Source organism: Vanacampus margaritifer, chromosome 7, assembly GCF_051991255.1.
Source record: "Vanacampus margaritifer isolate UIUO_Vmar chromosome 7, RoL_Vmar_1.0, whole genome shotgun sequence".
NCBI lineage: Eukaryota > Metazoa > Chordata > Actinopteri > Syngnathiformes > Syngnathidae > Vanacampus > Vanacampus margaritifer.
The window spans coordinates 5,627,452-5,650,463 of NC_135438.1; the positions used below are offsets into that span (position 1 = coordinate 5,627,452).

Consider the following 23,012-nt stretch of genomic DNA (forward strand, 5'->3'; position numbering starts at 1 on the left):
GGCACGCAATCGATCGATGTGCTGCTTTGATCAGCACTCCGCATCCGCTACCCACATAAACAACAGCAGCAGCGCTACATGACACATTTGCACACGCACACACGCTAATTCCTTCAGCATCTCGCATTCTCTTGCTCGTGAATAATGGTGTGAATGCTAAAAGCCGAGCATTCAATACAAATGTGTCGCATTAACGTATTTAAAGTTTAAAACGAGCAAAGTCTGCATTCTGTTCAAATTTGATGATACACGGTAGTACACACATGAAAAAATATATAATTGACTGCTTCCACTGGTGACAGGTTTCTAAATGTGTAATCATTTAATTGTTGTGAGGCATTTAAGTACTCACCTGCAAAGAGAGTCCATTTCCTTGTTCAAGTAAATTTGGGCAATAATTGATATACTTGTATATTGTAAAACATGAACAAATCATGTATTTATTAATACATACACATATTTTAATATTTTAAAAGTCATTAAAAAAATCAATCAATCTATTAAAGAATATCATACCAATTCCCAGGTATGGCGGCCTAGTGTGATATGCCCAGAAAGTCAGAAGGATGACACCAGGAAAATAATGAAAAATTATACTGTACAGTGTAATATTATTCAGAAAAAACATTATAAATTCAAATGAAATGAATGGAAATATTCATGCATTGCCATTTATTGTATACATAATGATATAATTCACTAATTTATCTAACAAAATAAAAAATAGATCTTATACAATTTTTCAAACAATAACTGAACATAAAAAATACATATTTTAATTCAATAATTAATTTTATAAAATATTACATGCATGTTTTTACGTTATTTTTCCACAAACAAAATTGGTATTTCATTATAATAATATAATACTATAGCTAGCATAATAGACTCCTGTGATATTATAATAATTTATAATAATTTCACAACTGAACATAAAAATATATTTTTCAAATATAATTATTTTATAAAATATTACATGCATTTTTTTTACATTATTTTTCCACAAATAAAATGATTTCATTATAATATAACAATATAATAGACTGCTGTGATATTATAATAATTTATAATAATTTCACAACTGAACATAAAAATATATTTTTCAAATATAATTATTTTATAAAATATTACATGCATTTTTTTTTTACATTATTTTTCCACAAACAAAATGATTTCATTATAATATAACAATATAATAGACTGCTGTGATATTATAATAATTGATAATAATTTCACAACTAAACATAAAAAATATATATTTCTAAATGTAATTATTTTATAAAATATTACATGCATCTTTTTACTTTATTTTCCCCCAAACAACATGATTTCATTATAATGTAATACAATAATCACTGCTGTGATATTAAACCCATATTGCTTACAGCCGCCATTGAATACTCAAATTATATCAGAAAATCGCCACACATTGTGACAAATCTGCAATTTGTATTTTTTTCCTTCTCTCCATACAAATGTGCACAACGGAGGAGCGTGTGTCTGTGAGCTGCCACATGGTGGAATCAAACACTGCAGATCACAGTTGCAAGCTGATGCGCGGGAAGGGAGGGAAGGCAGGATGGAGAGGACGAGACAAAGAAGGGAGAGGGGAGAGCAAGAAAAGAAGAACAACAAAAACAAGAAGAAGAAGAAGAAGAAAACGTGTAGAAGTGACTAACTTGTCGTGCAGCTGGCGGAGCTTGTCCTCCTTCTCGTGCATTTGGCCTCGCAGGGCTTTGTTAGCCGCCACCTGCCTCGTGACCTCCGCACTTGTACTCTGGTAGGGGTGGGGGGGGTAAAGAAGAGGCACACATTGCGAGTGTGTGTGTTAATGCGTCTCAGTGCGTGCTGGATATGGGGGAGGTGAGGTTGATTGGGGTGGGGGTGGGGGTGGGGGGGATTCACGACATGGCTGATGACAGGTCAGCCGCAGCATGCCTCCTCATTATAGTTACAGCGGGAGGAGTGTGGGGGGGGGGGGGTGCTAAAGGAGGTTAAAAGGAGAGCGTAGTTTTCAAAATGGATGAGATAAAGGGGGTCGCTCGGAAATATTAAATCAAATTGAACCCACAAATGCTCAACGTACATAATTATGTGTTGCATATTATTATTATTTTTATTCTTTTAGCTCTTAGAGGACTTGAAATGTGCCTTGACAGGAAAAAAATCTCTCCCTACTGGCTCTGAATGCAGATTTATTTATTTTTTTAGGGGTGTCAGGCGATTAAAAATTGTAATAGTAATTAATCGCATGACTTCAATAGTTAACTCACAAAAAAGAAAAATAGATAATTTTTTTCCCTAAGTTTTCATACGCTTGTTAACATAAAAGTGGGAAAAATTTTAGATTAATGGCTGCATATTTTAGTTATTGATACAGTAATTTCATAATAATTCATAAAATTAACTTTTTTACTGCCACACGTTCAAAAGAAAAAAAAACGATGATTTTTGGTGGTGCCAAACAGAATATTGTGTACTTTGACTGCACAAACATGCTGTGTACGAGGAACTTTTTTTAAATATATTTTTTAATAAATTTTCTTGAAAACTTCTTGGGTGGTGGCCAGTTTATTTAATACCTAAGTATTAACATGGTGGAACTGGTGGTCTTGGGGGGGGAGGGGTTATAGGGTCATCTTTGGAAATGGGAACGCATAGTTTTTTTTTTTTATCATATTGTAACTTCAATGTTTCTCTTAGAGAATGGTTACTTTCTGAAGATTTAAAGATGTGAAAGCCTCACTATACTTATATACGGCAAGTATTGTGTATCCACCACGGCCTCTACCTAGGCTCAGTAAGACCCCCCCCCCTTTTTTTTTTTTCCTTTACTGTCACCTGACATGAGTTCCCGCGTTGAGTTTAACGACAGCAACGATCTGCTGCATGACATTGAGGAGCCAGGTGAGGTATAGCGGGGATATTGTTCATCCCTGTGCCGTACGAGCACCCGTCTCTACTGTTATTCTCATTGTGACAGGTGCGCCCTAATGAGATCAAACGGTAAGAAATGCTCATTTGTGTTGAAATCACATGCAATTTCAGGTGATATGTGTAAATTGAAAAGCATATTGAAACATTTTACCTTCCTCTCTCTCTCTCTCTCTTTTTTTTTTTTTTAACAATTTGAATGTGAAGCCTTGAAGAAACATCAAGTTCTAAGTAGTTTTACAACTTTTTCTTGCTTAACTCATTTCCTCCCCAAAACGTATATAAACATTCTATTTTAAACGTGTTGAGTGTCCCAAAGACGTATTTATACGTTTTATATTAGAGCATACAGAAGGCTTTGAGATGCAGCCTCTGAACCGCAGAGAACGATTGAAGCAATGGCAGTAATTACAAAAACGGCCAGCAATCCTTACCGGATTTTGTTGGTGGGCCTACTACAGAATTTCACAATGCGTTCACACGGAACAAGTTATAAGAATGTGGTGTGATTTCTGTGATTGGTCGCTTGATGAGGTTTGAAGACCATCGTTCTAAATCTGATTGTGCACCAAACAAGCTAACCAAGGAGACATCTCTGCCCGATTTCCGATTGCTGTTTGAGTCATTTGCTCCCAAAAACGTATAAAAACGTTCTATTTTAAATATTGCCATGGTCCCAAAAACGTATTTACTGTATACATAAAAAAAAAAAAAAAATTATGTTAGAGCGTACAGAAAGCTTTGACGCAGCCTCTAACCTCAAGAGGTCACTTAAAGCAATGGTAGTTAATAGTTAATAGAAAAAAACGGCCAGCAGGTGGCAGCAGAGTATAAGAGATCAACCAGGGCCATGTTGCAAACAAACCATTTCCCCCCACTGTTTCAACAGATTTGTGAATAATGATGAAACTTAAGAGACTATTAGAACTAGCTTTGCATTTGATTTTGTGCGGTAATACAGCACAACCACAATAACGAACAAAAGTGTCATTAAAAGTGAACGTCTTTCTAAAGGCGGAATTTTCACATTGGATTTTACTGGTGAGAGGTGAACCTAATGAAGCGTCCAGTGAGGGGAATGACCTTGAGTTTAGCTTGCAGTTGTTTGACCTCTGCCTCCAGGGCCTGGCAGGAGCACTCAGCTGTGCGACGGGGGAAATTGCTTTGCCTCCACTGTTCCAGCTCCATCTCCAAAACCTTCTTCTGCTGCTCCACACCCACTAGCTCCGACGTCAGCTTCTACAACGGTGACCAGGAAACAGTTGGTTGTTTATGGCTGTAACATTCCTATATAAAATCTTTCTAATATAATAACAGCTGAGCAAAGAATTAAAACAATTACAATTACTGTATCTAATATTTCTGATAAAAAATTTATACCATTTTTTTTTTTACAGTGGACCCCTGCTAATTGCAAGGAAATGAGACCAAGCCTGGCAGCAATTAGCAAATTTCAGTGATTTACACCCCACCTCCAAAGGTGACATCATCTGTGGTAAGGAAAAAAGTTATAGTTCCTTTATTAACTCATTCACTCCCAGCCATTTTCACTGAAGCAACCCCCTTCGCTGCCAGCTTTTTTTTTTTTTTTTTACTGGATTTTGACAGATTTTGCAAGGCCCACAGAATATTGTGTTCTATTGCTATAAAAACATGGAACAAAGATTAGAGTCTCTTCTTTTATTGGGAAAAATTGCGGCAATTAGCATTAGAATAGTTTCATCATCATTCACAAATCTGTTGAAAACAATGGGGAAAAGAGTTTTGCAACATGGCCCTGCTTGATCTCTTATACTCTGCTGCCACCTGTTGGCCGTTTTGTGTCAGAAGCTGTGTCAAAGCCTTCTGTATGCTCTAGCATGAACAAACATGAAAAACACATACATATGATTTTGGGAGTGAAGGACAAATTATATATATAAAAAAAAAAAACTTATTAATATGTTTATGAGTTGAATGAGTTAAGAACGCCAGACGATATTAGGTCTGTATTGATGATAGTAAACATCAATGAGGACGCTTTTAACCAAATCTGTTGTAGTAAGATGAAAATGATGAATGCCTAATGGCACTAATAGGAAACTTGATATGTGAAGATGTATGTCCCACAAACACATACTTGAAACCACAGATTCCCACAGGTTGGCAATTTGCTCTGCATACACCGAGGTTATTGATATCTGGTTGCCGGCTCACACCTTTTAATAGAATCACTCTTGTTTTAGGTTTCCAGTGCCGTATTGAAGACAAGTGTACCGAGAGGTGGGTACAAAGTGATGGAGAGGGGTCGGCAGGGCTGCGGATGAAGCGGCAACGCGGGGGGAATTAGGAGTGGCATTGATGACACTTCCTGTAACGCAGGCTTTGATTTCAGCAGGCCATTTTCAGCCCCTTGGTGAGACGTGACACTGACATGGACTGATGTCATAGCGGCGCTCCATTAGGCTGGAAAAGACAGGACACCTCTTCATGACTAACGCGGCTCAGAGTGACAGTCAATCATGTGCGGGATAAATAAGGGAGGATAGGTTGCAGAAATAGCCACACGGCCACGACTGACTGTCAGTGTTTGAAGCCACACTTGCCGGCAAAATGTGAAGAATAAAGAAACATGTTAACCAAAACACTTGTACTTCTTTTTATGCAACCAACATTTAAGTTCTACTTGATGTTTTTTTTTTTTTTTTGGCCAGTCAGTGCACCCTTTAATCCTGCAATAATCCCACCATTTAACATGAAAGAGGAGGGTAAGACACCTCCACGCTTAAAAAGATAAGGCAGGTAAAAACACGAGCAACGTTACAAATCGACTATACGGGCTGCGGCGGTGGAGCTAAGTAATCCGTGCGAGCAAGGAAATGATCTTGTATACGGATGCTATGCATGACAAGAGCATTTCGTCAAAAGGACGGGGATTTGCTTTTGTCGCCCGTTTTTTTTTCTCTCTCCACGCTTCTTATACTACCTTCAAAAATTCCTGGGAATTTTACAAGTTGAATCTCATTTGAAAAATGTACTATTTCGTAAACTGTACGGTTTTGTTTTGTTTATTTAACACATTTTCCTCATTCACTCCCAGCAATTTTCACAGAAGCAACCCCTTTCGCTCCCGGCTGTTTTACTGCATTTTGACTGATTTTTCAAGGCCCACCGAATATTGTGTTCCATTGCTATAAAAACATGGAACCTACCAAAAGAAAGATTAGCAGGGATGTGATTTGACCAAAGTGAAATTATCTGAAAATTTAGCTGGGGGTCTGGGGGCCGCTGGCACCCAGCTAGGTCCAGGGCAGTGCCCTGGTGGGGGGACAAGGGGGGCTTTTAAGTACTTTCAATGCACTCACATGACAAAGAAATAGACAAAACAACAGCATAAATTTTCAATGTATATTGAACTATCCCATATAAAATGGCAGTTTTCGTCAACTCAAAATCAGTCACATTCAAAAACATTGGACTGCCTTTGCTTTTAAAAACTATCACTGAGAATATCATCATATCTAACTAATGTGATTACTAAGTTAACACATAAATAATGTTGAAGAGTTCAAATTTCATGAACAAATAATTGTATCATGACCAAATGAAAAGTAACTCATATTAGAGCATACCACAAATGTCTTTGTTATAGCAGAAGATGTTATCTGTCGGAGTCATGTGCATACACAATGAACTACTAAAAAAAAAAAAAAAAAAAAAAAATCGGAATTTTTTTTATGGGGGGGAGATAAAAAAAAGCGGAATTCCGCGAATTAGCGGAAAAATCACATCCCTGGATTAGAGTCTCATCTGTTTCCATTTTGCAGCAATTAGCATTAGCATATAGCTAAGTTTCATCATTATTCACAAACCTGTTGAAAACACTGGCAAAAAGAGCTTGTTGCAACATGGCCCTGGTTGATCTCTTATACTGTGCTGCCACCTGCTGGCCGTTTTTTGTAATAACTACCATTGCTTAAAGCGACCTCTTCATGTCAGAAGCTGCATCAAAGCCTTCTGTAAGCTCTATCATAAAAAAAAAACCATAAAAAAACAAATTTATACGTTTTGGGGTTTGAATGGGTTAAGTGGAAGTCATATCAAACATTTTGTGATTAATTCTGATGAATATTGCGTTTTTGGATTATGAATTAAGCAGAAAATTCCCCCCATTTTCATATATTCCAGGGGGCAGCCATTTTGCCACTTGACGGCTGAAAATGACACAATTGCTCAAGTATCAGGTAACGACCAATCACAGATCACCTGTTCTTGGTCATGTGACGTTCACCAAAAGCCAATTACAGCTCAGCTCGCAAACATGACATGATCAAACTCAGAAAACAGGCGCAATGTCAATTTGAACTAAATTCATTGGTCAGCTCAAATTGTTCTCTTGGTGCTAATACTGACAACATTTTCCCAGCATACCATTGTCAGCATTCACACTAGCGAGCTCGATATTTTAAGTCCAACACGAACAAGTTCCATTGAACGTGTCCTAGTACTCACATGATGCCCCCCTGCAGGGCCCGTCTTAAGCCAATTACAACGCGACCGGCTGGAACGGACCCAAAGTCCATCACCTCTTGCCCTTTCCGGGGAGGGCAACAACAAGACCCAGCTCGGTCCACCTCGGTCAGCTCCAACTTTTTTGTGGCAGAGTGGCATTAATACTGCAAGAGTAAAGAGGAAGCAAACAAGACAACAACGCTTCTCAGACAACACCGGTGTGTGCGTGTGAGTGTTTGTGTGTGCGGGGCAGTTCACTTCTGAGGTTGGACTTGGCAATCAGATTCCTCGGCGGGAGCACACAGGGGCCACATCCTAGGTAGCATCACTGTAAGGTCAGTACTACGACCCGTGCATGAGTCCACTGCACTGTAAGAGCACACAGTCAACATGCAGACATACTGACACCTAATCAGGTGCTTTCCTCCGCCCGCAAGTGCCATGTTGGAATCCGCCATAGACGTCTCTGTGGCCTGTCAGATTAATGAGAGTGTCTGTTTGGTTTTTAGTGTGCATGCCTTTGTACTGTTCTCTTTGAGTGTGAGAACAAGGTAGCCCTGACCTCATTATTATAGTGTTATTTGATCAGCATTAAGTGCTGCATTTAAAGGAGCCATTTACTGTATGTTATGGAAAATTTCATTTTTCTTTTCCGGTATACAAACAGTTGAATCTCTTAGAGAGCCTGCCCACTTATCATGTGTGAAATTAAACAACCAAGTAAATATTACATTTTCTACCTCTTCCCAACAGTGTGTGTGAGTGTTTATTTTGCCGGATTGTGACTTAGCTCATTTGCTCCAAAAAACATTATTTTAAAAATAAATATTTTATTTACGCTATTTTTAAAATGACCAGTGTCCCAAAAACGTATTTATAAGTTTTTTTTTATGCTGGAGCATACAGAAGGCTTTAAAGCAGCCCCTGACCTGAAGAGGTCGCTCAAAGCAATGGTAGTTTTTACAAAAAAACGGGCAGCAGGTTTCAGCAGAGTATAAGAGATCAGCCATATTGCAACAAGCTCTTTTTCCCACTGTTTTGACCAGGTTTGTGAATAATAATGAAACTTAGCTATATTCCAATGCTAATTGCTGCAAAACAGAAACAGATACAAATACACTTTTTTTCCTGATGAAAGAAGAGATTCTTATCTTTTTTTTTGGTAGGTTCCATGTTTTTATAGCAATAGAACACAATATTTTGTGGGCCCTGCAAAATCTGTCAAAATCTAGTAAAAAAGCCGGGAGCGAAGGGGCTTGCTTCAGTCTTTTTTTCCCTAGTTTTTCCATACTCTTGTTAAACTAAAATGTTAAACTAATAGAAATAGTTCAAATTTGAATTTTGGACGTCTATGGCCGTCAATGGCAATGAATGAGTTAACACTACCATGCATGAATCCCAAATGAATGCATAATCAATAGAACAATCAATTTTAGAAATATTTCACAGCTGCCGCCCTACCGTATATATACTGCAGATTTTCATTGTATCGAGGGGATTTCTGCAATGGACAAGTAGGCATGTTCACCCCCCCACACACACACCCCAAAAAAGGAGAACAAAAAAAAGAATCTGCAATGTGTTTGGGCCGCAATACGTAAACCACAATACAGCAGGGCAACGGTATTAACAAGTAATTGGGTTAGTAGCAGTTCAGGCCAGAGATCCAAACTTGTGTCTGTATGGGGGCACATTGGTAGACATGTTTGGCGAAAGTAAAGTGGAAGTGACAGACTCCTGTTAAAACATTCATCAGGACGAGACAACAAGCAGAGTCACAGAAGTTGCGATGGAGAGGCACCGTTGAGGCTTTCTTGTCAATCCAACTCATCAAGTCCGAGGACGTGCTACTCTGGGCTCTCGGCCCCGCAGCAAATAAATATATGACGGGCCAAAAAAGAGAAAGTAACAAACTTCCACATCCTGGAGTTACCTGCGTGAGCTGCTTGCTGCTGCCTAGTTTCTCGGCCAGGGAGTTGAGCTGTGCCGCCATGTTCTTGTTGGCGCCTTGCAGCTCTCGGGCCGAGAGCGCAGCGTCTTTCCTGGCACGTCGCAGCACTTCCACGTGTCGCTGTAGGGACTCGACGCGGTGCTGCAGGGAGGAGGAGGAGGAGGAGGTGGCGCCGTGACGGGTCTTTATTAGCAGACACTTCTTCCACTTCTCACCTCTCGTCCCGCGCTCATGTTGTTTGTTGTCTAACAGGAGGAAAAGAACATTGACAATTTACACACCACATACATCGTAATTACTACATTTTGGCAAAATGTGCGTATTTTAGCTAACGAAAACTAATGAAAAAACTAAAACTAAAAATCCAAAAAGAATTTCCAAAAAGAATTTTCAAAAAGAATTTCCAAAAAGAATTTCCAAAAAGAATTTCAAAAAACAATTTCGAAAAACAATTACAGGGATGTGATTTGACCAAAGTGAAATTATCTGAAAATTTAGTCGGGGGTCTGGGGGCGAAGCCCCCCGGAGCTCATGGGTTTTCCGTGTTTTTAAGTACTTTCAATGCACTCACATGACAAAGAAATAGACAAAACAACAGCATAAATTTTCAATGTATATTGAACTATCCCATATAAAATGGCAGTTTTAGTCAACTCAAAATCAGTCACATTCAAAAACATTGGACTGCCTTTGCTTTTAAAAACTATCACTGAGAATATCATCATATCTAACTAATGTGATTACTAAGTTAACACATAAATAATGTTGAGGGGTTCAAATTTCATGAACAAATAATTGTATCATGACCAAATGAAAAGTAACTCATATTAGAGCATACCACAAATGTCTTTGTTATAGCAGAAGATGTTATTTGTCGGAGTCATGTGCATACACAATGAACTACAAAAAAAAACAAACAAAAAAAACAAACAAAAAAAAAAAAAAATCAAAATTTTTTTGGGGGGTGGGGGAGATAAAAAAAAGCGGAATTCCGCGAATTAGCGGAAAAATCACATCCCTGCAATTAAAAAAAACAATTTTGCTCAGAGCCACAAGTCATTTTAAAGAGTCTTTTTTGTGGCACTTTTGGTTAAGTGTGATATGCAAACGTTCGCTACCTCGATCGGCAACATCGGGATTCTTCCCGCCGGAATCCGCCGCCGCCGCCAGCGCCCATGCGCTTGCATTTGTCTGACACCTGTCGAACTAAAAGCACAAGAGCAGTCAAGAGACAGTGATGAAAAGCAAGCGCATAATCTAACACAAGCGGTTGACATGTTGCGCTTCCCGCAACGCGGCTCATAACGACACCATGATCACAGGCCGCTCTCGGTTTAACACGACAAGACAAATCACCCGCTGCTTTAATAATTCACCTGAGCGCGCTCGCCCGACTTTCCGAGCCAACGTCGCTCAGTGATATTAGCCGTGACGGGAGCTTGCGGAGGCCGCCTTTGTTCAATCACTGTCTCCCAGTCCTGATGCGTTCCTACGGTATGACACGTCTCAGCGTAGTCATTTGCGCGTATGTGTGACATCTCCCGAGCGCAAGATCGTTTGTAGTGACATCAAAGAGGCAAGCACCGCCCCCCCCCCTTTTCCCCCCACTATGCTCCATCACTAACTCCTTTCTGTTTGCTTCCTGTGACGGTCAGGTATGATTTCATCAGCAGCATGTTTGATCACACGAAGCCGTGCTTAGGCGACAGGAGATGAACTGTTAAAAAACAAAGCTCGTCGTAAAGGTGATGGGAGTCATGCTGCTAATCAGCATGGGAGGAGCTGCAGGGCACAGTTAGTCGAGCTGGAACCAGGGGAACAAACTCCACTGCGCGGAAACTACTCGGCTTGACACGGCTATGCTCGCTATTGGCAGTTTCCTATTGGAAAGCTAGGAGAGGGTCACATACAAAAAAAAAAAGAAAAAAGAAAAAAAAAAGAGCAATGATGATGACATGTCAAATCGGTAAAATTACCGAATGAACAATACTGAGGTCTCCAGAAAAAAAAAAAAAATGATGACGGTCCCATCTATTTTTATTTAACATTTCTACTCTTCCCTTAATTTTCTTTGCGGATGGAAATTGGCTACAACTAGCATCGCAAAGGTGCGGAAAATTTCCAGAAATCTTCCAAGGGATGTTAGGATGGGGAATTTGGGGAACTATTCCAATAAATTTAAACGGTCGCAAACAGTTTTTCTTGCCACAAGAAGTTTTGAACATGTTCAGAATTGGGGTTGCAAAATGTTGCAAAGATGTTCCCAAACAGTTTTTATTTGTGGCAAACGTTTTTTTTTCTTGTTGCAAAGAAATTTTGAACAAGAGATGTTTGCCACAAGTAAAAACTGTTTGCAACCTTTAGCAACCCTAAAACAAATAAACAACACTCACTGTTCAGTGAGATAAGCTGTACACCACTGAACGTTTGTAATTGTTTGCAAGGGTGGCGGATATTAATTTTTATTTTATTTTATCAGGGTTCGTCACGGTTAGTTCAAAGTCGCAAAGATGTTTGCTAATAGTTTTAATGGTCACTACAACACTCCTATTTGAGAAGGACTGCATTACCGGTACTCAAAAGTTACAATTCATGTTACTGATGGGATGTGCTAATTTGTCATCTTTAAAAATAGAAAGGTTCAGGAAATGGAGAGGACCAGTTAAGGTGGACATGGTGACGAAACGAGGCTATGCAGAAGAAGTAACACATTTTTGCAAAGTCGACAATTTAGACCAAAAATTAGTAACGCTCTATCGCCAAAATTCAGAAGCGCATTGTTCTCAGCCTTTGCATATGTTTTTAGCAATTATCGTAAAACCCGTATGAAGTACTTGAAACAAATACCGTATATGATTTCACTTTACAGCACCCGTGTTTGTGTGGACTATTCCTCTCTACCTGTCAAAGGAAAGGAAGTTCACTCTTTCATTCACTCCTTCTCTGTCAGGGGCTTGAGGTTAGCGCGTTCTACTGTGAAGACATATGATGGACACGAGAGCACCGAGCGGGCTTTATGGCCTGCAGAGACGGGAAGGGAAGCCTTTGCGAATAAAGGAGCGCAGAAAGTGGTCGGTTTAAAAATTGATAACATTGACATGGAGCGACCGATGCAAGAAATCCTGTAAAGTTCAAGCAAAAAAAAAAAAAAATGCAGAGCTCATCAATGTCCGTGGCCCAAAATAATTTAAGGGAGAGGGAGGACTTGTGATAGCAACAATGGATGACTGATTTGCAGTGTTATTTACACTACATGGTTCAAGTGATTTTTTTTTTAACTACTATTTGCTCCATTGACTTTACGTTGAAAATCTTTTCCAAATGCTTTAAAACACACAAACCCTCAACACGGCGCACCCCTAAACACTGAAGAGCAAAAAATCCTCAGTCTCTCCTTTGGTCTCTTGAGGTCTCCCTGATTTGTTGGAATTTAGATGTCTCTGGGGTTGGTAAAGGACTCCGGTTGGTGGCCTGGATTTCACTTTCCTTTCTTTTCTTTGGTCCTTCCTCGGGTCTCCTGACAGCCTCACGACTCTGGCTGGAAGTGTTCCGTTTAGGTGAACGGTATGGGATTTTTTAATAGGTTTTAGGTGAACTAATGAATACACACACACTTGCACGCACGCACATACACATACTCACCCACATACAAAAAAAAAAAAAAAGGAGAGCAATGATGATGACATGTCAAATCGGTAAAATTACCGAATGAACAATACTGAGCTCTCCAGGAAAAAAAAAAAAAAAAAGGAAAAAATCCACCCCCCAAGACTTCATAATATTTACACCAGATCGTCATTACACTTTTAGTCCTGTGGACCACAGTAGCCTTAATTGGGGGAAACGTAGACCAAAAATGGTGAAAACTGTTGATTTTCCAGATCTGAATCTTTTTTTTCTTCTTCTTCTGTCCTTCCTTCCTTTCCTCAGTCTCTCCTTTGGTCTCTTGAGGTCTCCCTGATTTGTTGGAATTTAGATGTCTCGGGGTTGGTGAAGGACTCTGGTTGGTGGTGTCTGGTCGGTGCTGGATTTCACTTTCCTTTCCTTTCTTTGGTCCTTCCTCGGGTCTCCTGACGACAACACGACTCTGGCTGGAAGTGTTTGGTTTAGGTGAACGGTATGGGATTTTTTAATAGGTTTTAGGTGAACTAATGAATACACACACACTTGCACGCACGCACATACACATACTCACCCACATACAAAAAAAAAAAAAGGAGAGCAATGATGATGACATGTCAAATCGGTAAAATTACCGAATGAACAATACTGAGCTCTCCAGGAAAAAAAAAAAAAAGCAAAAAATCCGCCCCCCAAGACTTCATAATATTTACACCAGATTGTCATTACATTTTTAATCCTGTGGACCACAGTAGCCTTAATTGGGGGAAACGTAGACCAAAAATTGTGAAAACTGTTGATTTTCCAGATCTGAATCTTTTTTTTTCTTCTTCTGTCCTTCCTTCCTTTCCTCAGTCTCTCCTTTGGTCTCTTGAGGTCTCCCTGATTTGTTGGAATTTAGATGTCTCTGGGGTTGGTGAAGGACTCTGGTTGGTGGTGTCTGGTCGGTGCTGGATTTCACTTTCTTTTCCTTTCTTTGGTCCTTCCTCGGGTCTCCTGACGACAACACGACTCTGGCTGGAAGTGTTCGGTTTAGGTGAACGGTATGGGATTTTTTTTATAGGTTTTAGGTGAACTAATGAATACACACACACTCGCACGCACACACATACAAAAAAAAAAAAAGAGCAATGATGATGACATGTCAAATCGGTAAAATTACCGAATGAACAATACTGAGCTCTCCAGAAAAAATAAAATAAAAAATAAAATAATACAGATCTGAATCTGACAGCTGAGGTGATTTATGCAAGGTGGTCTAAATAGAAGATATAGCATTTATGTTAAAGTCCAAAAGAGCAGGGTCGACTCACCTTCCTCTTGTGCTGTCTGTGAGGAGTCGTCCCCGAGGGGGCGCTGTTGAGGCTGTCTGAGTATTCCTCACTGTCGCTGCGGAGAAAGTTGAAGTTCATTACAGTCAGAGTTGACTTCCACCTTGTGTGTGTACCACCCTTGGACCAAAAATCCAATTTGCCTTTTATGGTTGATTTAGTTGACTTGAAGCAAAATATGTGCATTTCAAGCTCTCCTCCTACCTTTTAACAGAAAATCAATGCCCCATCCAATTTCTAAGCGGGAAGTGTAAATGTGGGTGTAAATTAAGTGGAAAAAGTGTGGCGTCTGTTGCCGACAGTGAATGCATCAACATGTATGAGAGCGGCTGTGGCCTTCATTAGCCCGCCAACGTGTGACAGACGTGTGCGAGAAGCACGGCTGAGCAGAAGCAAACCGGCTTGCGTCTGATGGACAGCAACGGTAAGGGCTCTCTCTGAGACACACAAACACACATAGACGCGCACACGCACGTTTATTGACAGTGACCTTTGACGTGAAGGTGGAAGCCAGTGACATTTACGCCGGTGGGTTTATTAAGGTGGAGCACGGGGAAAAGGCAGCAGAGGGAGAGACCACAGTAAGGGGATCTAACAGGAACATGACAAGGCCAGAGGCTAGTTAGGGTTAAAACTGCTCAGGAGGGAGTTCAGACGGACCAGCGCGGGTGCTCACGTAGCGCCGGGCTGCTCGCGAGACCCGCCATATTGCTGAAGCGTTAGTGGTTTGACATAATACCAAAACATGTGTGCTCAAAATGATGGAATATTTTTATTTTTTTTAATTACCTCTGGAGAACCCACGGGGTCAAATTTGGCCCCTATAAATTCTACTACTCAAATAACAAAGACCTTTTTTTTTTTCCAGCAGTGATTTTGTCCCTGTGTTTTTGTTTCCATGCCAAAGTGTGTTTGTACATTCAAAATCCAGTTCTAAAATGCAACAAATAAAACAAAAAAATTATATTGTTCAATGTAGCTGTGTATTTGATTGATAATTTTCTTAAATTCTAAATAGTTTACTGACAGTTTTTGTTATTCTGATTTTTCGAAATGATACCCCTAAATCCCAAAAGGGTCGCCCTAATCCTAAATTAGGAAATAAAGGGTTAAAATTGAAAAAACATATATTTTGGTGTTCAGTGAATTTATAGCAGTCATTTAATGTATAATTCATAATTTTCCAAAGAAGAAAAGGGTTCTTGGGTTCTCCAGGGTTAAAAAAAAGCCAACATTTTGTTCAATAAAAAAATAAACTGTTGAAAACAAATCTCAAAGTGGAGGTATTTGAAAATGTCCTCGGAAAGACCCTATTTATTTATCTAACCAGGTAAAAACGTTTGAAAATGAATTCTCATTTACAAACATGACCTGGATCCAGGGCTGGACTGGTCCAAAAAAATAAAATAAAATCATCCCAGGCTTTTTAATTTAGCTACGCCGGCCCAGCCCGACTAACATGTAGTTCTGCCACTGAAGTTTATTGGTGATGTTTCAATTTGCTATCTATATTTGAAATGGATTAATGGACTAATCCCTCTAAATTGTGGGACAGTCTCTCGGGGTAAAATGTAGGAAAATAGTAATTAAAAAGCACTGTATCAGCCTGGATCTATTAAGTGAAGTCATAGATTTGTTTGTAAATATAAATATACATGCTTGGATCACACAGTAGTCTATTTTGCTTAAACGTCGTATCATAACTGATATGTTCTTCTTCAGACTTTAAAAAGTAGTTGACAGTGAGTCAACAGCGCCTCCGCTGTTTGGATGAAAGTACTGCACTTCATTTTTTTTTTCCTATTATATAACAAGCTGATTCTGACCCGTTCCTCCACCCTCTTATTCAGTCCGGACCTCAAACAATGAAATTGCTGATGCGGTAAAAATTGTCAACTGCCTCCAGCTGTTTCAAACTTGAGAGACGGGGAGCGGGAGAGCCAGAGGATGAAAACAAAGACATGTCAGCATCTTTTAACAGGCCTGACACCTTAGTCACGTTTTAGGATAAACTTCTTTAGGCAGAAGTACGGCATTACCCGACATATTGCTGAGAAAGGCCCCGGCGAGATGAGATGCGCAAAAGGGCTTTTATGGTAACACTAACAAATGAGTCGACAGGTGCCTTAAATAAGACAACATCTCAGTTTGGATGCCGTCTCTGCAAATCCACTCAGATCCTTCCTTGCAGTTAAAGCGTCTATTAGACGGCTGCTTATTAGCCACATGGAGGGCATTAGGAAAGCCGGGGCAGAGCTGCACCCGGTCCCCGCTAAACTGCCTCGAGTGGGCCGGGGTGGATTACGGTCTGATGAATTAGTCGGCGAGGAGGCAGGGCCCGAGAGCAAGGGAGCGTACGCGGGAGAGGAAATGGGAGGCGTTGGAGGGGGAGGGGTGCGAACTAAATATCAGCAATAGCTCCGAGTGTTTGAAATCAAATCATTCCGACCATCACTCAATAAACAGCTCAGTGGCTTTTTTGCATAAAACATACATGAAATAATTACTGTCGATGGGTCTTAATTTAGAGGGTGTTAAACAGCTTGTAGACATCTGGTACAGAGCCGAGTAGGGTCATTCAAAATTTATCCAACTAAATTAAAGCAAGTAGAGTCGTGTGTGTATGTGTGCGTACGTTTGGTGGGAATAGAGAGAGAGAGTGGCAAAGAGACATTTGTGAATTGACACGACAAGATAAGCAACACAACGAGGCACAGGGCGAGGTTTGCTGCATGTGCGGTGGGTGGTTTAGTGCTTGCAGGGGGATCCTTAGAGCTGTCAAGGGTGCCGGGCTAGGGCTAGGCTGGAGGGGGGGGGGGGCGGGGGGGATGCTAGTGAATATGCAAAGGACCGGTATATTAAATCAAACTGCCAAACTGTCAATTCCAGGGCCGCATTACCAGTGCATGAAAATGGCAGCGCTGAAAGGTATCAAGACTTTGGCGGCCCCCTTATCCCTGGGCTTTTCTGGCACCGCTTCAACTTTGTACACAGAGACTTCTAATTTTGCATGCAAATTTCAGTCAATAAGCTCCGAGCCAGTCATCCCAGGACACTTGACGGGATCTGACAGTGGTTCACCCCCCCCCCCCACCTCCTCTCACGGTCTCTCTATCATTCCTGCTTGTATTCCTCGTTGGCTCCTGAATACCAACTAGACAGGAGGATGAAATTCAATCACCCATTTGCTTATGCTTTGCATATGCACGTTGTCCCCTGGATGGTCTGTGGCCCGCCAGCCCACTCTAAACACCTAAAAAATAATGAGGTTGGAAGCAGCGAGTTTGTGCGTGTGTATCATTACCTCGCTACGCTCATGTCCTCCCACTCGTCCTTCGAGGGACTGGGGCTGCGGCCTTGCCAGCTGATGGCTTGATTGGGGATGACGGTCGGGTGGCTGTGGCTGCGCTGGCGTAATGAACCCCTGAGCCTAATTGTTTTCAACTTAGTCTTGCCGCTAACGTTGCCAGCGATCCCACTCGGCCTGCTCGGTCCCGCCGAGCGCTTCCTGTAGAAGTCCCTGGCCGCCTTGAGAACGCCAAACTCCTGCCTGAGCTTCAGGAGCCGCCGATGGAGCTCGGTGGACTCCTTGTGAGAGGCGGCCAGCCGGGATTGGAGAGCCACGACCTCGCTGCGGTGCCGCTCCACCTGGGCCGAGGCCAGGGCCTGGGCCTGCGCTTGGGCTGTCTGTAGGCGGACAGCTTCCTGGGTTTGCAAATGATTCAGCGAGGCTTGGAGTCGGCGGCAGTCGCGGGCCAGGTCTTCATTGGCCTCGAGGAGCTGCTGTTTCTCTTCCCTCAGAAGGTCCGTCTCGCCCTCCAGGGACATCATCCTCCGCTCCAGCTGCTCAATCTAAGGGAATCAAGGATTGGGACTCTCAGTGGTATCAGTGAGTTTTGCATACTGAAAATGGCAAGAGTCCTTTAGATGATTTAATTGCAATTGAAAACAATATAGGTTGCACCGTTGCTGTGCAATGACGTTACAAACTTGAGATTTCAGTTCATTGAGCATTGAAAAGGATTAACTCCACAAGTGTGTTTTGCTGTGGATTTCCACCACAAAAGTGTCCTGCTGATAGAAAATAGGTTTACCGGTGACTTTTAGTGTACTGGTGATAGAAAATAGGTCAAACCTGATGATGACCTTGTGGTAGATGCATTCTATCTTGGCTGATCGACACAAAGTGGCCCAACAAGACAAGACTTCAGGCAGCTGAGAGGATTCAGAAGTGATGCAACTTTTGATTTTTAATTAATTGCCCATTTAAAAAAAATTAACTTCAAACTGATAATTTTAGTGTTATAGTATGTTATGGCGTTAGAGAAAAGAGGCTACATTCAAATCTTGTTATCGGTTAAAAAAATCGCAAACTCCCTCTTTAAAATAAGTAGACATGACCAGGAGGACTTAAGTGTGTGTTCACTTTAAACCCTGGTTTATACTTCTTCCTTTTGCGTTAATGACTGGCATACGTCATTAACTCATTTGCTCCCCAAAACGTATAAATACCTTCTATCTTAAATGTTTTAAGTGTCCCAAAGACATATTTATACGTTTTTTATGCTAGGGCATACAGAATGCTTTAATGCGGCCTCTCAACTGCAGAGAACGGTTGAGGAAATGTTAGTTATTATAAAAAACGGCCAGCAGGTGGCAGCAGAGCAAAATAGACCAACCAGGGCCATGTTGAAAAAAGCTAATTTACCCACAGTTCTATACAGATTTCTGAATAATTATTAAACTTAGCGATATTCTAATGCTAATTGCTGCAATGCCAATTGATTTTCTTTTGGTAGGTTCTATGCTTTTATAGCAATAGAACACAATATTTTGTGGGCCTTGCAAAATCAGTAAAACTCCATTAAAACAACCAGGAGCGAACGGGATTGCTTCAGTGAAAAAGGCTGGGAGTGAATTAGTTAACAAGAAGTGCGCCGTAGCTCGTGGCCGCGTGCTGCGCACACGTCTCCAATTCTTGTACGCCGTAGATAGTGGGTTGTAACATCGCTCATGATTGGTCCGTTTGATAGCGTACTCAGCTTTTTTTTTTTGTTTCTTCCCCCGGATAGTTTCCATGAAGGCAACTGGTGTTTGTAAGCGCAGGCGGCGCGTGCCCGGGAGACCACGAGATAGAGAGAGAGAGAGAAAAAAACTGTGTTCGCTGAGCACGCGGCTGTTGTGTTATGGCGCGTTACGGCCAATAGTAACGTTGCAAATTGGCATTAAATAATTGCCATGGTGATGAGCCAACGCTTTGTTCCTTGTTCCGGAAACGAAAAAAAGACTTCCGGAATTGGCCATAAAATGCAGGGTAATCTCTAATCTGCGGCGTCCTGGCCAGCCGCAGCGACTCCCCGACTTGAAGTTAAACTGCAGCCCATTTTCAAAACAAACTGATGTGTATTGCACACAAGCAAGAAGGGAAACGCACGAGCGCCACTCCGCCGTATCGACTCCACCGTCCACGAGGCCTTAACGGATTGCGCACATTTTTGGCAACAAGTGTTAAAATGGTGGATATTGCCTTATGTAAAAGAGGGTTTTGTGCTTAAGGTAGCACTGATGGTTTCCACCATTGAACATGAGGGAGAGTACAACTAAAATGAAGTGATGGAACCGGAAGTGTAAGTGGAAGACAAGTCACAGATCGGTCCAATTATTTTGAGTGAGCAAGCAATTGTGTAAAAAAGTACATTTTATTTCATTTAATTCGCCCCGAGAAAATGTGAATTGGATGTGCTTGCCCATCCTGTGTTTAAAACTTGGGCCAGAGCAATCATTTTTGTTTCTGGCATTTCAAAAATGTTTACATGTGAAAAGTTCTCCCTGCTGCCTCTCATTTTGCCGGCAGCGCATTACACCTACCGGATGCGGTAATTAAAGACACAAAATCAGTCTTTACAATTAAATTGATCAATTTGTAATGAAATATGTGTGATTTTTGTTTTGTTTTGTTCGCAATCCTGTTGGCACCCGGTTTCGTACTGTAGATCTGCTTCCAATTCCTGTGCCTGTTTTGCACACACAAACCTTTAAAAAATCAAGTCCTTAGTCGTTTGCTTTCATGGGGATTGTTTTATAAAACTGTGGATGCCTGCTGGGGTTGTGCCTCTGGGCATCCTCCCCCCCCCCCTTTTTTTTTTTTTTTTTTTTTTTTTTACAATTGTGTGTTTCTCTGCCCACTGGTCAAATGCTTGGTACCTTTCAACCTAAAATAAAATAGTCACAATCTGAAGGAGGCGAAGATGGAAGGTGATGGGACTGAAGTTGAGTTTTTTTTTTTTTAAATGACTAATTAAACCTAATGCACTGTCGATTGAAAGAAAAACACATTTAGTTGACTTAATGACATGATGAGGCACTGACTAAAATGTGACAGGAACAAAAAAAAAAAAATCTCCAAAGTCAGTCTAATTCAGTCAGAAAAAAAAAATAGACAGAGCCATAAATGCTTCACAATGGCTCTGTCTACTTCTTTTTTTTTTTTTTTTCTGCTGGTGACAAAGAATACTAAGTGATGGCATTGCATTGTACCTTCATAAACGACTGTTCCAACCGCTTCGAGGAAACAGAGGGCCTTTTCGGAGAACTGCTTTTGACCCGGCGCTCCTCTTCCACTTTGTGAAGCAGAGCTGCAACAGCAGAACAAAAGTGCTTGTTGTGACAAGGTGCGTCAAACCCAGGCGGCTCAAGTCAATAGGACCATAAAAAGGGGCTGCATTAAATCAATTAGCGCTGCTATTGGCCTCATTTCTTTCCGCCGGCACATTCGTAAAGCACTTTTTTTTCCCTCATTCCTGCCAGTCAAACCGAAAAAAAAAATTCAGACTCTTAGCCATAGTCATCTTCATCCTCAATAACAGAGGAGTATTTATCTAATAGTCCACAAGGAAATGGGAAAACAATGTTGAAAAAGCACACAACATGCAATCTCTCTCAAGGGATCATAAACAAATGCGAGAAGTATTTCAATCTCTGGTGAACACCGTACAGCCCCGGGCTGCGTTGCTTTGTAGTCCACTCGGCTTTCCCCAATGGACAGCTTATATGCACATGTTTTAGACAGAGAATCTCACTATCAACCGTGACAAATACACTATTCAATATAAAAAAAATAAAGGCAACACATTCTCATCACGGTGTAAGGTTAACCACACTTGTGGGGCATCGAGCTGTCAAGCGAGGAAGCGATAACGGGTACCAGTCAATTGCACCTGCTGTTGTGTAAGTGGGACCGATGGAATGGTTTTGCAGGTGTCTCATCTGGAGTGCGCCCAGATGTTGCATTAAGTTACATGATGAACTTCCTTTCACAAGTTCACACAGGTTAGATCTAGATTGAAATGTTTGATTTTTTTTGTAATAAATCAAGTGAATTTGGAGAATTGATGTTTGAAAATATACGTCTAGTTTCATTGCAGCGAGACGATAATCGATGTCAGCATTATCGTTTCACATATTATTGTTATCGCCGGCAAAATATTGCAATAATGTCTTGAAAATTACTCCTTTTTTTTTCTTTTTCTGGAGAGCTCAGTATTGTTCATTCGGTAATTTTACCGATTTGACATTTAAAAAAAAAAAAAATTTATATATATTTTTTTGTATTTTTATTTGTTTGTATGTGGGTGAATATGTGTATGTGCGTGCGTGCGTGCATTCATTAGTTCACCTAAAACCTATAAAAAAATAAATAAAAAAATCCCATACCATTTCCCTAAACCGAACACTTCCAGCCAGAGTCGTGAGGCCGTCACTCCTATACTGTACTTAAAGGGACACTTTATTAATTAAGCGATTTTCAGAAGTAAAAAGTTAATATTTTGTCTATCATGAATTTTTTTTCTTTTTTTTTTTATGGAGAGTTCAGTATTGTTCATTCGATTTGACATGTCATCATTGCTCTTCTTTTTTATTTTTTATTAAAAAAAATAAAAAATTGATATACTGTATATATATAATTAATTTTTTATCTATCATGAATTTGACAGCATCATTATTTTACATGTACAATTAATACCTTTAAAAAGGCATTTTCAATTCATTTGCCGACTGAAAATCACATCATGTGTTAAGGGCTGAGGTGACCAATAATTGTTTAGCTGACATTTACAAGTTGAGCTGTGATTGGTTGTTGCCTGAGCTTTCAACATGATGTCATTGGCAGTGATTCATTTTCATTAGAGAAAATAAAATTTAAAAAAAAAATTTAAATAAAGGCAGTGATTCATTTTCAAGTGGCAAAAGTGGCCTTTTTAAAGGTGTTATTTGTACATGAAAAATAAGGACGTTATCAAATTCATGATAGACCCAAAAATATGAACTTTATATTGCTTGTCAAAGACAAAAGAAGGACAACGTATTTATATATTAATATTTTGCCTATCATGAATTTGACAACATCATTATTTTACATGTACAATTAATACCTTTTGAAAATCACATCATGTGTTAAGGGCTGAGGTAACCATTAATTGTTTAGCTGACATTTACAAGTTGAGCTGTGATTGGTTGTTGCCTGAGCTTTCAACATATGATGTCATTGGCAGTGATTCATTTTCATCAGGAGGAAAAAAATAAAAAATAAAAAAAAATTAAAAAAAGGCAGTGATTCATTTTCAAGCGGCAAAAGTGGCCTTTTTAACTCTTTGACTGCCAAAAACGTTAAATAACGTTTAGTA

General features: G+C 40.3%; 1 protein-coding gene across 1 annotated transcript in view; it reads right to left on the reverse strand.

Moving 5' to 3' along the window:
- cntln (centlein, centrosomal protein) overlaps window positions 1-23,012 on the reverse strand; it is a 127,407-nt gene that overhangs the window by 43,773 nt on the left and 60,622 nt on the right. Inside the window, exons 14-20 of the mRNA XM_077571002.1 lie at window positions 20,866-20,963; window positions 17,633-18,180; window positions 14,311-14,386; window positions 10,495-10,582; window positions 9,359-9,621; window positions 4,018-4,173; window positions 1,680-1,777 (exon numbers count right to left, since the gene is read on the reverse strand). Coding sequence (XP_077427128.1) covers window positions 1,680-1,777; window positions 4,018-4,173; window positions 9,359-9,621; window positions 10,495-10,582; window positions 14,311-14,386; window positions 17,633-18,180; window positions 20,866-20,963 — 1,327 coding nt within the window. The remainder of the gene's footprint in view (window positions 1-1,679; window positions 1,778-4,017; window positions 4,174-9,358; window positions 9,622-10,494; window positions 10,583-14,310; window positions 14,387-17,632; window positions 18,181-20,865; window positions 20,964-23,012) is intronic.